The sequence below is a fragment of the Miscanthus floridulus genome, chromosome 18 (genome assembly GCF_019320115.1).
Source record: "Miscanthus floridulus cultivar M001 chromosome 18, ASM1932011v1, whole genome shotgun sequence".
Lineage (NCBI taxonomy): Eukaryota > Viridiplantae > Streptophyta > Magnoliopsida > Poales > Poaceae > Miscanthus > Miscanthus floridulus.
The window spans coordinates 135615258-135626851 of NC_089597.1; the positions used below are offsets into that span (position 1 = coordinate 135615258).

Here is an 11594-nt window from a genome sequence, read left to right on the forward strand (position 1 = left end):
GTCGTCTTCTTCTGGTATGGCAGATGTCGGCGCCTGCCAGACATGCAAGGAGTTTTAGGGGGTGTTTGGTTTCTACAGGGCGCCTAAAATTTCTGTCACATCGAATGTTTGGACACATGTATGAAGTATTAAATATAGACTAATTACGAAATTAATTACATAACTTGCGACTGATTTACGAGACGGATCTTTTAAGCCTAATTAGTCCATGATTTGACAACGTGGTGCTACAGTAAACATGTGCTAATGATAGATTAATTAGGCTTAAAAAATCGTCTCGCAAATTAGCCTCCATCTATGTAATTGGTTTTGTAATTAATCTATATTTAATGCTCTTTATTAGTATCTAAATATTTGATGTGACATAAATTTTAGGAGCGACTAAAAGAACCAAACACCCCTTTACCATGTTCGCCTGGTACGGTAAATGCCGGCGCCCACAACACTGTCGATACCCAGAGGCATGTGGGGAGAGCCTTACTGTATTTGTCTGGTATGAGAGTTAATGTCGCCCACAACACTGTAGGAAAAATGTCGGCGTCTACAACACTGCTTAGGTTCTGTCGTGCCAGGAGGGTCGCAGGGTACTGTCTGTCAGGTGCACAGGGTATGGTCCCTGGTATTACGGTTTGACTTGTGTGCCCCGCCTTACTTTCTCCGTCCGTTTCCTGGTTCTTACCGAGCGGGCGTCCCCGGTCGGTTGGTCACAGACGGCTCTGATTGCGCCAGTCGGAGATGAGCTGTAAGCAGAGGTTCGCCGTATTCCTGGTCGGAGAAGTGGGTTGGAGTCAGAAATTGTGTTTGGCTAGGCCTTCCGGTCGGAGAGGCCGTCCGGAGACAGGCTGGAGACCGAAGCGAGCGCTCCGGTTGGAGAGGTGGGCTGGAGTTGGAAGCGGACGCCGTTCCTCATCGGTCGGGCCTTCTGGTCGGAGATTGGATCGTCCTTCTGGCCTGTCGTCTAGGTATTTAGGCTGGCCCATGAGTCACGTGTTGCTCACAACGTTGTCTGTTGGGTCGAGCCTTTATTGAGAAACCGGTCCATAAGGGACCCGAGTTTACAAACACGTACCATTCGTGGCTCGGTCTTGTTAGTGTAAAAGGGCTCCGGCTGCTCCGACAGCTCCTCCGGTGAAGCCGTTTTCTGCGGTTGTGTTTGATATGCTTTCTTCAGGAGCTGGAGCCGGAGCCACTCCACAGTGCGTCACTACCTCCTCTCGGCCCCTTAAATAATGTACAGTAGTAGTTTCTGTACAGTTACAGTTTGCGAAAACATAACTGTGACTTTTCTGACTCACTACTCTCCTGGTCCACATTCATTCAATTTCTTGGTGATTGAGCTGAGCTGGCAGATTCAATACGCTATCGCAAGCTCGATTGGTCCACATTCATTCAATTATTGTCGGTCTTTTGAACTGGGGTAGCTAGCACATTCGATGGTCTCTGATTTATAACGTTGTGTTCAGGTGCAGATGCTGTTATTACACAGCTCGCCGGAGCATTATTAGCCATCTCCATCGATCGTATCTCGCCACAAACACAAACACAAACACAACAAGAGGAGCAAGTGAGGCTACTGAGCTAGCTAGCGAGCAACGCAACAATGGCGGAGTTCTCTCTTGGGTTGACCAAGACGGCGGTGGAGGGGACGTTGAGCTTGGTCAAGTCGGCAGTGGAGGACGAGAAGAAGCTCAGCGAGAAGGTACAGAACGACCTGGTGTTTATCTCCGGCGAGTTCGAGATGATGCAGTCCTTCCTCCGCGTCTCCAACAGCAACAAGAATGACGACCAGGTGGTGCTGACCTGGGTGAGGCAGCTCCGCAACCTGCCCTTCGACTTCGAGGACTGTGTCGAGAACGTCGTCCACCTTGACCTTGACAAGTCCTTGCACTGGGGGTGGCTGCGGCGTTTGTGGCAAATGGTAAACTGCCGCGCGCCACCGCTGCCCCTGGATGCCGCGGTGGCCGAGATAAAGCAGCTGGACAGGGTCGAGTATGTAAGCCAGAGAAGTACACGCTACTGTTAGATTTCTTTTTAGTCATATTCATCAGATCGGGATGTATTGCATAGGAATAGAATAGGTGTTCAGGATTTACATGAGAGGCAGAGAGAAGGGGAGTGAGATGTAGCAAACCATCGAAAGCCGTAGTGGTCGAAGCTCCGGCCGGGGTCTCGTTGACGGACGCCATATGCGCGCCGGCAACGACGTTCGGTGGAGAGGGAGGAGTCGCCGCTGTGGCGTCCTCGGCGGTGGCGTGTGCGTCGGGGTGGCATTGCCGGCGTCGGTGGTGCTTCCCGTCGCTGGCAGCGCCCCTTTTCAAGATCGGGTTTAGGGTTAGGATGTCGGTGGGGTGACTGGCGGCGCGGTGAACCTCGTACTGCGAGCCCTGGCCCCCACCTTTCCTTTATAGCGCTGTGCGACGGGGGCCCACCAACCATGTAGGGTTGGGCGCCCTCGATCAGAGTGCGAGAACAAGGCCCAAAAGGCCGTTGGGCCTAACTGGTGGGAGATCAAACCTAACATTCTCCCCCTTGATCTCTCATCTATTCTTCGTTCCTTAATTTCATACTCAAAATTTTCAATTCATATTTTTCTTGCTTCCATCCTATTTCATCACAGATTAGTGCATAGAACTGTTCCATCGTCACAGCAATTAGTACCGTTAGACTAACAGCCACAATACGCTTTTCCGTTTTGAAATGTAAACTTTCTTTGGGCCCTTCGTATATTCGGGAATCATAGGCTTTCCCTTAAACCCATGCCGGCTACGTGTTCTCTGAACACGTTGGGTGGTAAGCCCTTTGTGAGCGGATCCGCGAGCATTTTCTCTGTACTTATATGCTCAAGATTTATTATATGATCCTGAACTTTATCTTTCACAACATAGTACTTTATGTCAATGTGTTTGGCAGCACCACTTGACCTATTGTTGTGAGCGTACTGTACCGCTGGATTATTATCACAATACAATTTCAGTGGTTCATTTATATCATCAATCACTTTCAATCCGGGTATGAATTTCTTTAGCCAATTCACCTGCCCCGTTGCCTCATAGCATGCTACAAACTCGGCATACATTGTCGATGATGTAGTTACGGTTTGTTTGGAGCTTTTCCACGATATAGCCCCTCCTGCGAGAGTAAATACATATCCTGACGTGGATTTTCTTTCATCTCCCGCATAATCAGAACCTGAATACCCCTCTATCTGTAGGGAGTCAGATCTTCTATACGTAAGCATGAGGCCTTTCGTACCCTGCAAATAACGCAGGACTTTCTTCACTAATTTCCAATGTTCAATTCCTGGATTCTTTTGATATCTGCCAAGTAACCCGGTAACAAAAGCTAAGTCAGGGCGTGTACACACTTGAGCATATTGTAAACTTCCAACAGCTGAAGCATACAGTACCGCTTTCATTCGGTCAATTTCATATTGGTTCTTGGGACACTGATGTTCCCCAAATCTATCGCCCTTGACTATAGGAGCAGGTGAAGGACTGCACGCATGCATACTAAATTTCTTCAGGACCTTTTTCTATGTATGCCTTTTGCGATAATCCTAGAACCCCTTTTCTCCTGTCTCGATGAATCTCTATTCCCAAAATGAACGAGGCCTCACCGAGATCTTTCATATCAAAGTTTGAGGACAAGAATTTCTTCGTTTCCATTAGTAGATTAATATCACTACTAGCAAGCAAGATATCATCCACATACAAAATTAGGAATATGTACTTTCCATTCTTGAACTTTGCATAAACGCAATTGTCCTCAATATTTTCTTCAAACCCAAAACCTTTTATCGTTCTATCAAACTTCAAATACCACTGTCTTGAAGCTTGCTTCAATCCGTAGATTGATTTCTTCAGGCGGCATCCCATATTTTCCTTTCCTTTTACGACAAAACCTTTCGGTTGTGCCATATAAATATTTTCTTCCAAATCCCCGTTTAGGAAAGCCGTCTTTACATCCATTTGATGTAACTCCAAATCATAGTGGGCTACAAGTGCCATTATAATTCTGAAGGAATCTTTACATGAGACTGGAGAAAACGTCTCATTGTAATCAATCCATTCTCTTTGCGTGAAGCCCTTCACCACAAGTCACGCTTTAAATCTTTCTATATTCCCTTGGGTGTCATATTTCGTTTTGTAGACCCATTTACAGCTTAGTGTTTTGGCTCCTTTAGGAATATTTTCTAAGTTCCAAACTTTATTGGTACTCATTGATTTCAATTCATCTTCCATGGCCTTAAGCCACTTTGATGAGTGGTCGCTTCTCATGGCTTCTTCAAATGAGGTGGGATCACCCCCATCTGATATTCTTCTGTTTCATAAACTTCATAGTCATCAGTAATAGCTGATCTTCTTATTCTTTGAGACCTTCTAGGTGCCTCCGGCACTTGTTCCATATTGGACTATTGTTGTTCTTCCTCATGTGCAACATTTGGTTCTATAGGTTCCTCAAGGATAGGTTCCTCGAGGACAGGTTCCTCATGTTCATTCATTGTCGCCACGGGAGAACTTGCAACAGGTGTTGGCACTACAGTGTCCTGCACTGTCGGTGCAACAGCAGCAGGTAGCGTGAAGAATGGTTCTTCAACCATCGGAGTGGGTACATGTACCCGCTTCTCCTGTAGGCTGATTTCTCGTGCTACCATGCTCCCCCTGATCATGTTATCCTCTAAGAACACAGCGTGTCTTGTTTCTACAATCTTCGTATGTCTGTCAGGACAATAGAAGCGATATCCTTTCGATCTTTCTGGATAGCCAATAAAATGGCAGCTGACTGTCTTGGAGTCTAACTTTCCTATGTTTGGGTTAAACACTTTTGCCTCAGTCGGACAGCCCCACACACGCAAATGGTTAAGTGAGGGTTCCCTTCCTATCCATAATTCATACGGTGTTTTAGGCACCGATTTACTTAGTACTCGATTAAGTATGTGAATGGCGGTTTTCAGTGCCTCCATCCATAAACTAATCGGTAATGTGGAGTAACTCATCATGCTTCTTACCATATCCATTAAGGTACGGTTACGTCTTTCAGCCACTCCATTCTGCTGAGGCTCCCCCGGTGTGGAGTACTGAGCAACTATGCCATTTTTCTGTAGGAACCTTGCAAATGGTCTAGGAATTTGGCCATATGGGGTATGTCGCCCATAGTACTCTCCACCTCGGTCTGATCGTACTATCTTGATTTTCTTATTGTGCTGATTTTTAACTTCAGCTTTAAATATTTTGAATTTATCCAATGCTTCCGATCTTTCTTTAATTGGATAAATATTGCCATAACGAGAGTAGTCGTCTGTGAATGTTATAAACGAGTCATAACCATCCACACTTTTCACAGGAAAAGGACCACATATGTCTGTGTGGATTATTTCTAAAATTCATGTGCTTCGTTTGGCATCTTTCTTAATTTTCTTGACATACTTTCCTTTGATGCAATCAATACATTGTTCTAAATCTGAAAATTCTAAGTGCGGGAGAATTGATTCCTTAACCAATCGTTCCATTCTCCCCCTCGAAATATGGCCCAAGCGACAATGCCATAATTTCGAAGAGACAATATCAATTCTCTTCCGCTTCTTAGTTACATCCGCAGATGGGGAATCATTCACATTCTCATCGCATACATTATTCGCATTCTCAGCAAGAGATAATAAATAAAGCTTGTCTTGTCGGAAGGCAAGACCAACACATTCATTATTAACCAGTATCTTACACTTGCCATCACCAAAATGGCAATCAATTCCATCATCATCAAGTTTCGAAACACTTATCAAATTTCTACGCAAAGAGGGAACATAAAGTACTTCTTTAAGTCTAAGTACAAAACCATTATTCAATTCTAAAGAAAAAACTCCAATGGCTTCAACATTGGCTTGCACTCCATTTGCAACTTTAATCGTTCTTTCTCCTCTTTGCAAGGTTCTCGTCCCACTTAACCCCTGTAAGGAATTTGCAACATGAGTAGTTGCTCCTGAATCAACCCACCAAGTGGATTTATCATAACATAAATACAGAGATTCATCTACAAATGTAATAAATTCATCACCTTTCTTTAGTAGAGATTTCAGGAAGTCTGGACAATCCCTCTTGTAGTGTCCCTTCTTGAAGCAGTGCTTGCACTGATCCTTTTCAGCTCCACCATACTACTGATTCTCAGAATCCTGGGGTTTCTTTCCCTGTGAATTGGAGGAAGAGGCCTTATCCCACTTAGGTTTCCCTTGTGGTTTAGAATTCTTGCCATTAAAGTTCTTTCTTTTGTTATCCTTCACAAAATGAGCAGATTCACCTTGTGAGGACTTTATCCTCTCCTCTTCTTGAGCACACATTGAGATGAGTCTTTGTATGCCCCATCTTTTAGGCTGCATATTGTAGTTCACAATGAAGGTGTCATATTCTTTTGGCAAAGAAGCAAAAATCAAATGAATCAGGAAATCCTCCTCCTTCAAATTCATTTCTTTTAGCTTAGATGTCGTAGTGTTCATCTTCAAAATGTGCTCTCTTATGCTACCACCAGTGAATTTCTCATTCACAAGCTTCTTAATCAGTGAACTTGCTGTGGCCTTGGTAGACCCAGTAAACTGACTATTGATTTTCTCAAGATATTCTTTGGCAGTAGCACATTTAGGGATTGAGCCCCTTATCTGTTCTTCTATGGTGGCTTTGGCTACCAACAGGCACTTGCGGTTGGAGAGAGTCCATTGCCTATGTTCAAGGCCATGTTTCATTCTTATTTCAGCATGATCACGCTTTCGAGCAGCGAAATCAGCGTCAGATTCATTGTCACCTCTCATCGGGTCCTCTGGCTCAGTAGGACACGGTGAGGTGATGGCAAAATCGACCTCTCCCAACGCAAGTTCCAATTCATACTTCTCCCGCCACACACGGTGATTGGTTCCATTGAGTGTCGGGATGTTGGCAATGTTCATAATGCATTTGCCTCCTGAAATTACACCAGAGTAAGTAAGAAACATTTATACATAAAATTTCATGCTTTAACTCAACGTTGGTCAAATTAAAACTTATAATTCATCCATGCAAACATTTTACATCACCGTTGGGCAGAAGTAAAATTAATGCATAATTTCTCATGGATCAAAAATTATAATATTGTTATTAACAACGTTGGTCAGAAAATAACAATATCATAATCGCATAAAAATTATCAGAAATTCATTTCTCTTAAAATTAAATTATCCCGTTGGTTCAAATTTAATCAAAGAGAACAATAATTATCATGCACAGCGGAAACATTAATAATCTTTTCATATTATTATTTTCCAGAAGCACTAAAAATTCACTGTTTTCTGAGCAAAATATCGTTGGATAAAATTTGCACAGAAAATTGTATCAAAATCATTCAAATTCATCAAAATATGCATTAAAATTGCTCCTGGAAAATAATAAGAAAATTTTCTTCTTCTTTCATTTCAGCCCAGCGCGGCACAAGACGCGCTGAAAGCCGGCTCGGCCCAGCTGTCCTCGCTCGCACAGGCCGCACCCAGGCCGCAACCTGGGCCTGGGCCAGCAAAGCGCCGCGCGCGCTCATGCCCGCCTGGGCCGGCGACGGCCCAAGGATCCGTGGCCGTTGGTTCTGATCGGACGGTCGCGCGCCGTCTTCGGCCGGATCAAAACCAACGTCGCGCCGGTGCCGTGGAAACCCTAGCGCATTCGCGCCTGCTCTCTCTCTCTCTTCTTCTTCTTCTTCGCCGCACTCTCTCTTCTCTCTTCAGCGCAGCGCAGCCGAGAGCGAGCGCGACGAGCGAGCGGGCCTTTGCGCCGTCGCCGCCCCCCTCGCCGGCGCGCGTGCTCCCCAATGGGTGAGCACGCCGCCGTCGAGCGGCCTGGCCACGGCGCTTCCTTGGCCGAGCCCGGCGAGCCAGCGCCCCCGGCTCGGCTTCTTCTCCCGCGCCGGTGAAGGTTCATCCGACGCACCCTAACCCTAGCCCCACTTTCCCCTTTCTGATTTGAGTTGTTCTTTTCGGGTTTATCCGAATGGGAAAATAGGGTTAGGGTTAGGGTTCGTTCTTGCCGATTCGGTTTTCTTTGCTTTCGATTTCTTTCTTTTCGTCATCCGAATGGAAAACTGGGGTTAGGGTTAGGGTTTCGACCCTTCTTTCTTTCTTCTTCCCCTTCTTCCCTCTTTCGGATTTGGGTCTAGGGTTCTCGGAATCCGACCCTCCCCTTTTTCCTTCTCTGATTTGATTTGGGGAATTAGGGTTAGGTCTTAGGGTTCGGCTTTCTATTTTCTTTCCCGATCCAGTTTCTTCTCTGAACCTAGCTCCGGTACCATTGTTAGATTTCTTTTTAGTCATATTCATCAGATCGGGATGTATTGCATAGGAATAGAATAGGTGTTCAGGATTTACATGAGAGGCAGAGAGAAGGGGAGTGAGATGTAGCAAACCATCGAAAGCCGTAGTGGTCGAAGCTCCGGCCGGGGTCTCGTTGATGGACGCCATCTGCGCGTCGGCAGCGACGTTCGGTGGAGAGGGAGGAGTCGCCGCTGTGGCATCCTCGGCGGCGGCGTGTGCGTCGGGGTGGCGTTGCCGGCGTCGGTGGTGCTTCCCGTCGCTGGCAGCGCCCCTTCTCAAGATCGGGTTTAGGGTTAGGATGTCGGTGGGGTGACTGGCGGCGCGGTGAACCTCGTACTGCGAGCCCCGGCCCCCACCTTTCCTTTATAGCGCTGTACGACGGGGGCCCACCAACCATGTAGGGTTGGGCACCCCCGATCAGGGCGCGAGAACAAAGCCCAAAAGGCCGTTTGGCCTAACTGGTGGGAGATCAAACCTAACAGCTACAACCTCCACGACTCCAACAACAACGACAATAAGCAGCAGCCTGCAGTCACTGCTGTCATGCCGCCGTTGGCCGAGCAGCCGCCGGATGCCACCACCTATCCATCCTCAGCGTCGGCGTTCCACATCCTAGGTGATGCGTGGAAGGATACTGGCAAGTGGCGCGGGAACACGTGCAACCTCCAAGAGCTGATCACCAGCGTAGATGATGGCCCTCAAGTTTTCTCAGTATGGGGAAGTACAGTAGGTGACGATCTTAGCACTGCATCCATCCTTACCGAGGCCTATTGGGACCCAAAAATCTGTGAAAAATTCAAAAGCCGCGCCTGGGTGAAGTTGATGCATCCCTTCAATCAGGATGAGTTTGTCAAGAGCTTGCTGGCTCAATTCTATGCGAGCTCCTCTCACCAAGCAAATGCTGGTGTAGATTTCTGGACAAGGATGAAACCAGAGGTTACGGAAGAAGACAAACTACCTAAACTCATGCAGAAAATGAGTGAGCAAAGGTATCTCGTTGTCTTGGAAAATGTAGTGGCGGTGGCACAGAATGTACCTGCCGGACAGTAAGAACGGTAGCCGGATAGTCATGTCGACGCCACAGTTAGGGATTGCCCTTCTGTGCGCAGGGGAGCCATACCAAGTATCGGAGCTCACAAAGTTCCATGGTAATAACCAATTCCTTTGTGCCTTCTTCAAAAACAATGTAAGCCACAAATTCAATTCTATCCTTTCGTCCCATTATATATCCTTAATTACAGAGTCTGCTGCATCAACGGCATAACATAATACTCCTTCCGTCCCATAATAAAGTACCCAATTACCACATTTCGTGGACAAATTAGTGAATAGTAATCGCATGCACACCTACTCTTTTAAGTCAGCATATGTATTGGTTGGGACAAGGCAAATGATCACATCTATAAATCCCATGCTTATTGCCATCTTGCATTTATATGATGGTCCTTTTTAAGACACTATACACAGAGTCGAGGGCCACAAGCTAGCCCTAAGCTAGAATTGTTTTTTTACAATATTTAAATGCTAGAATTGTATTCTTTCCTATACAAAACTACGAATGTAATACAACCCTACTTTAATCATCAATTCTGATAGTCACGTACTCTTGTTTAGATCTGAACATGTAGCACTCGTACGATAATATCATCGGTTTATGATGAGTTATTGAGTTGTCTATTGTCCTCATCCTATGTTCAGACTTTGGTAGGTGGATATAGATGTAGTCATCCAGTCACATGTATATGCCAATTCTTTCAAAAGGGCAATCTGGATCTCGTAACTTCCTACATACTTATTATTATGTTCACTATTCTAATAAGCACACAATGTTTTGGACAAATTTTTTTATGAGATGAAAGAAAGATTATATTCAATTATAGCTAAGTACATTATTACGTTACAAGCACTCTGGAATACAATAAGTGTACGTAGCAACTGTTCTTCGTCTACATGGTACCCACGTATCATATAACCCCAAATCTTAATCCCAAACCAGTATGAACATTCATATGGATGTGCCCACAGGCAAACACTCAGCAAAAAGGCTGAGAACAGGTGCCTAAAGAAACACTCAGCAAAAAGGCTGAGAACAGGTGCCTAAAGAACGGTGGTCAACATTTCTGTAGGTGGAGTTGAGCATAAACTTCTTTTTTCTTGCGTCTTCCTTCTTCCTCCTTCTGTCACCGAAGAATAAGAAAAATCGAGCTAAATCTTCCCAACTCAAAACCAGTAATCGGTTTGAAGGGCAGACTTATTTTTACTATTCCTTCATCGCGGTTAGATCCCACCGGAACAAAACGGAAAAGAGACCGGAGACAATTATTCCACGGCGGCAACATCATCCCCGCCTTGATGTGGCCGTCCGAAAACATAATTCATCTCCATGTCGTCGTGCCAAGGAAGTTGCTGACGTCGTAGTTGTCGCCCTCATCTTCATCAGAGTCGCCATGGTGAAACCAAATCCACCCTACCTCCTCGCCGTCGCTGGAAAGGAAGAGGAAGAAACAAATCACCAATACCAAGAAACTTACATGGAGAAACCTTATCCCTAATGAACTCGATCTACTAGAAAACTATTAGAGATGGATCCCCACTCCCTCCGGCCTTTGGCGAGTTGCTGGAGGTGGAAGGAATGGGGACCAGCTGTGATGGAGTTGGGGGGCCTGCGCCGCCAGCGGCGGCGGCGGCCTCGGCTGCGTCCTAAAGTGAAAAAGATGACTTTAAGAAGCATAACCCCTACATCAACTATTCCTTCGCATAGGCTCAATGTTTTGGACATTAGCACGGTCTCCAATACACAATTTTTACCACAACTACTTTTTACATTAAAACCGACAAAATTGTATTGTGATGAAATTATATTTGCTATCACAATCCTTAATATATGAGTTTCATCTACTTAATTTAATTTTCTTTTCCCTGGTGAAAGCAAGTTTGAAATGTCTGAAATGTGAAGTTTCTATTGGCATGAACGAATACATTATCATTGAATTTCCATCAAACTTGCAAAAATTAGCTTTCAAAATTTGAAAATGTGTACTTTCTGCATTCTAAAGAAATACGTGAAAGTGAATAATGGATTTGATGGATTTTCCTCCCCTTTTTCTTTATCTATTTTTTGTTCCAGCTTAAGATAGCTAGATTAGCTGAGTTTAATGTAATACTACAACCTAGCTGTCTAAGGGTAACACATACTATTTCTTTGCTTATGATGTTTAACTTGCATTGCTGATTGGGTAGACTAGGTAATAAGCTTGTTAGTTATTACATCTTCTAA

At 45.1% G+C, this 11594-nt stretch overlaps 1 protein-coding gene across 1 annotated transcript; it reads left to right on the top strand.

Moving 5' to 3' along the window:
- The first annotated feature begins 1600 nt into the window (after positions 1-1600).
- On the top strand, positions 1601-9367 carry LOC136524772 (disease resistance protein PIK6-NP-like). Its single transcript, XM_066518024.1, has 2 exons — positions 1601-1989; positions 8800-9367. The coding sequence occupies exons 1-2, from the start codon at positions 1601-1603 to the stop codon at positions 9365-9367; spliced, it is 957 nt and encodes a 318-aa protein (XP_066374121.1).
- Positions 9368-11594: the final 2227 nt, after the last annotated feature.

Coding starts and splice junctions, on each gene's coding strand:
- LOC136524772 (XM_066518024.1), top strand. CDS start 1,601: ATGGCGGAGTTCTCTCTTGGGTTGACCAAGACGGCGGTGGAGGGGACG. Junction 1,990..8,799: donor AAGCAGCTGGACAGGGTCGA/GTATGTAAGCCA, acceptor CAAACCTAACAG/CTACAACCTCCACGACTCCA.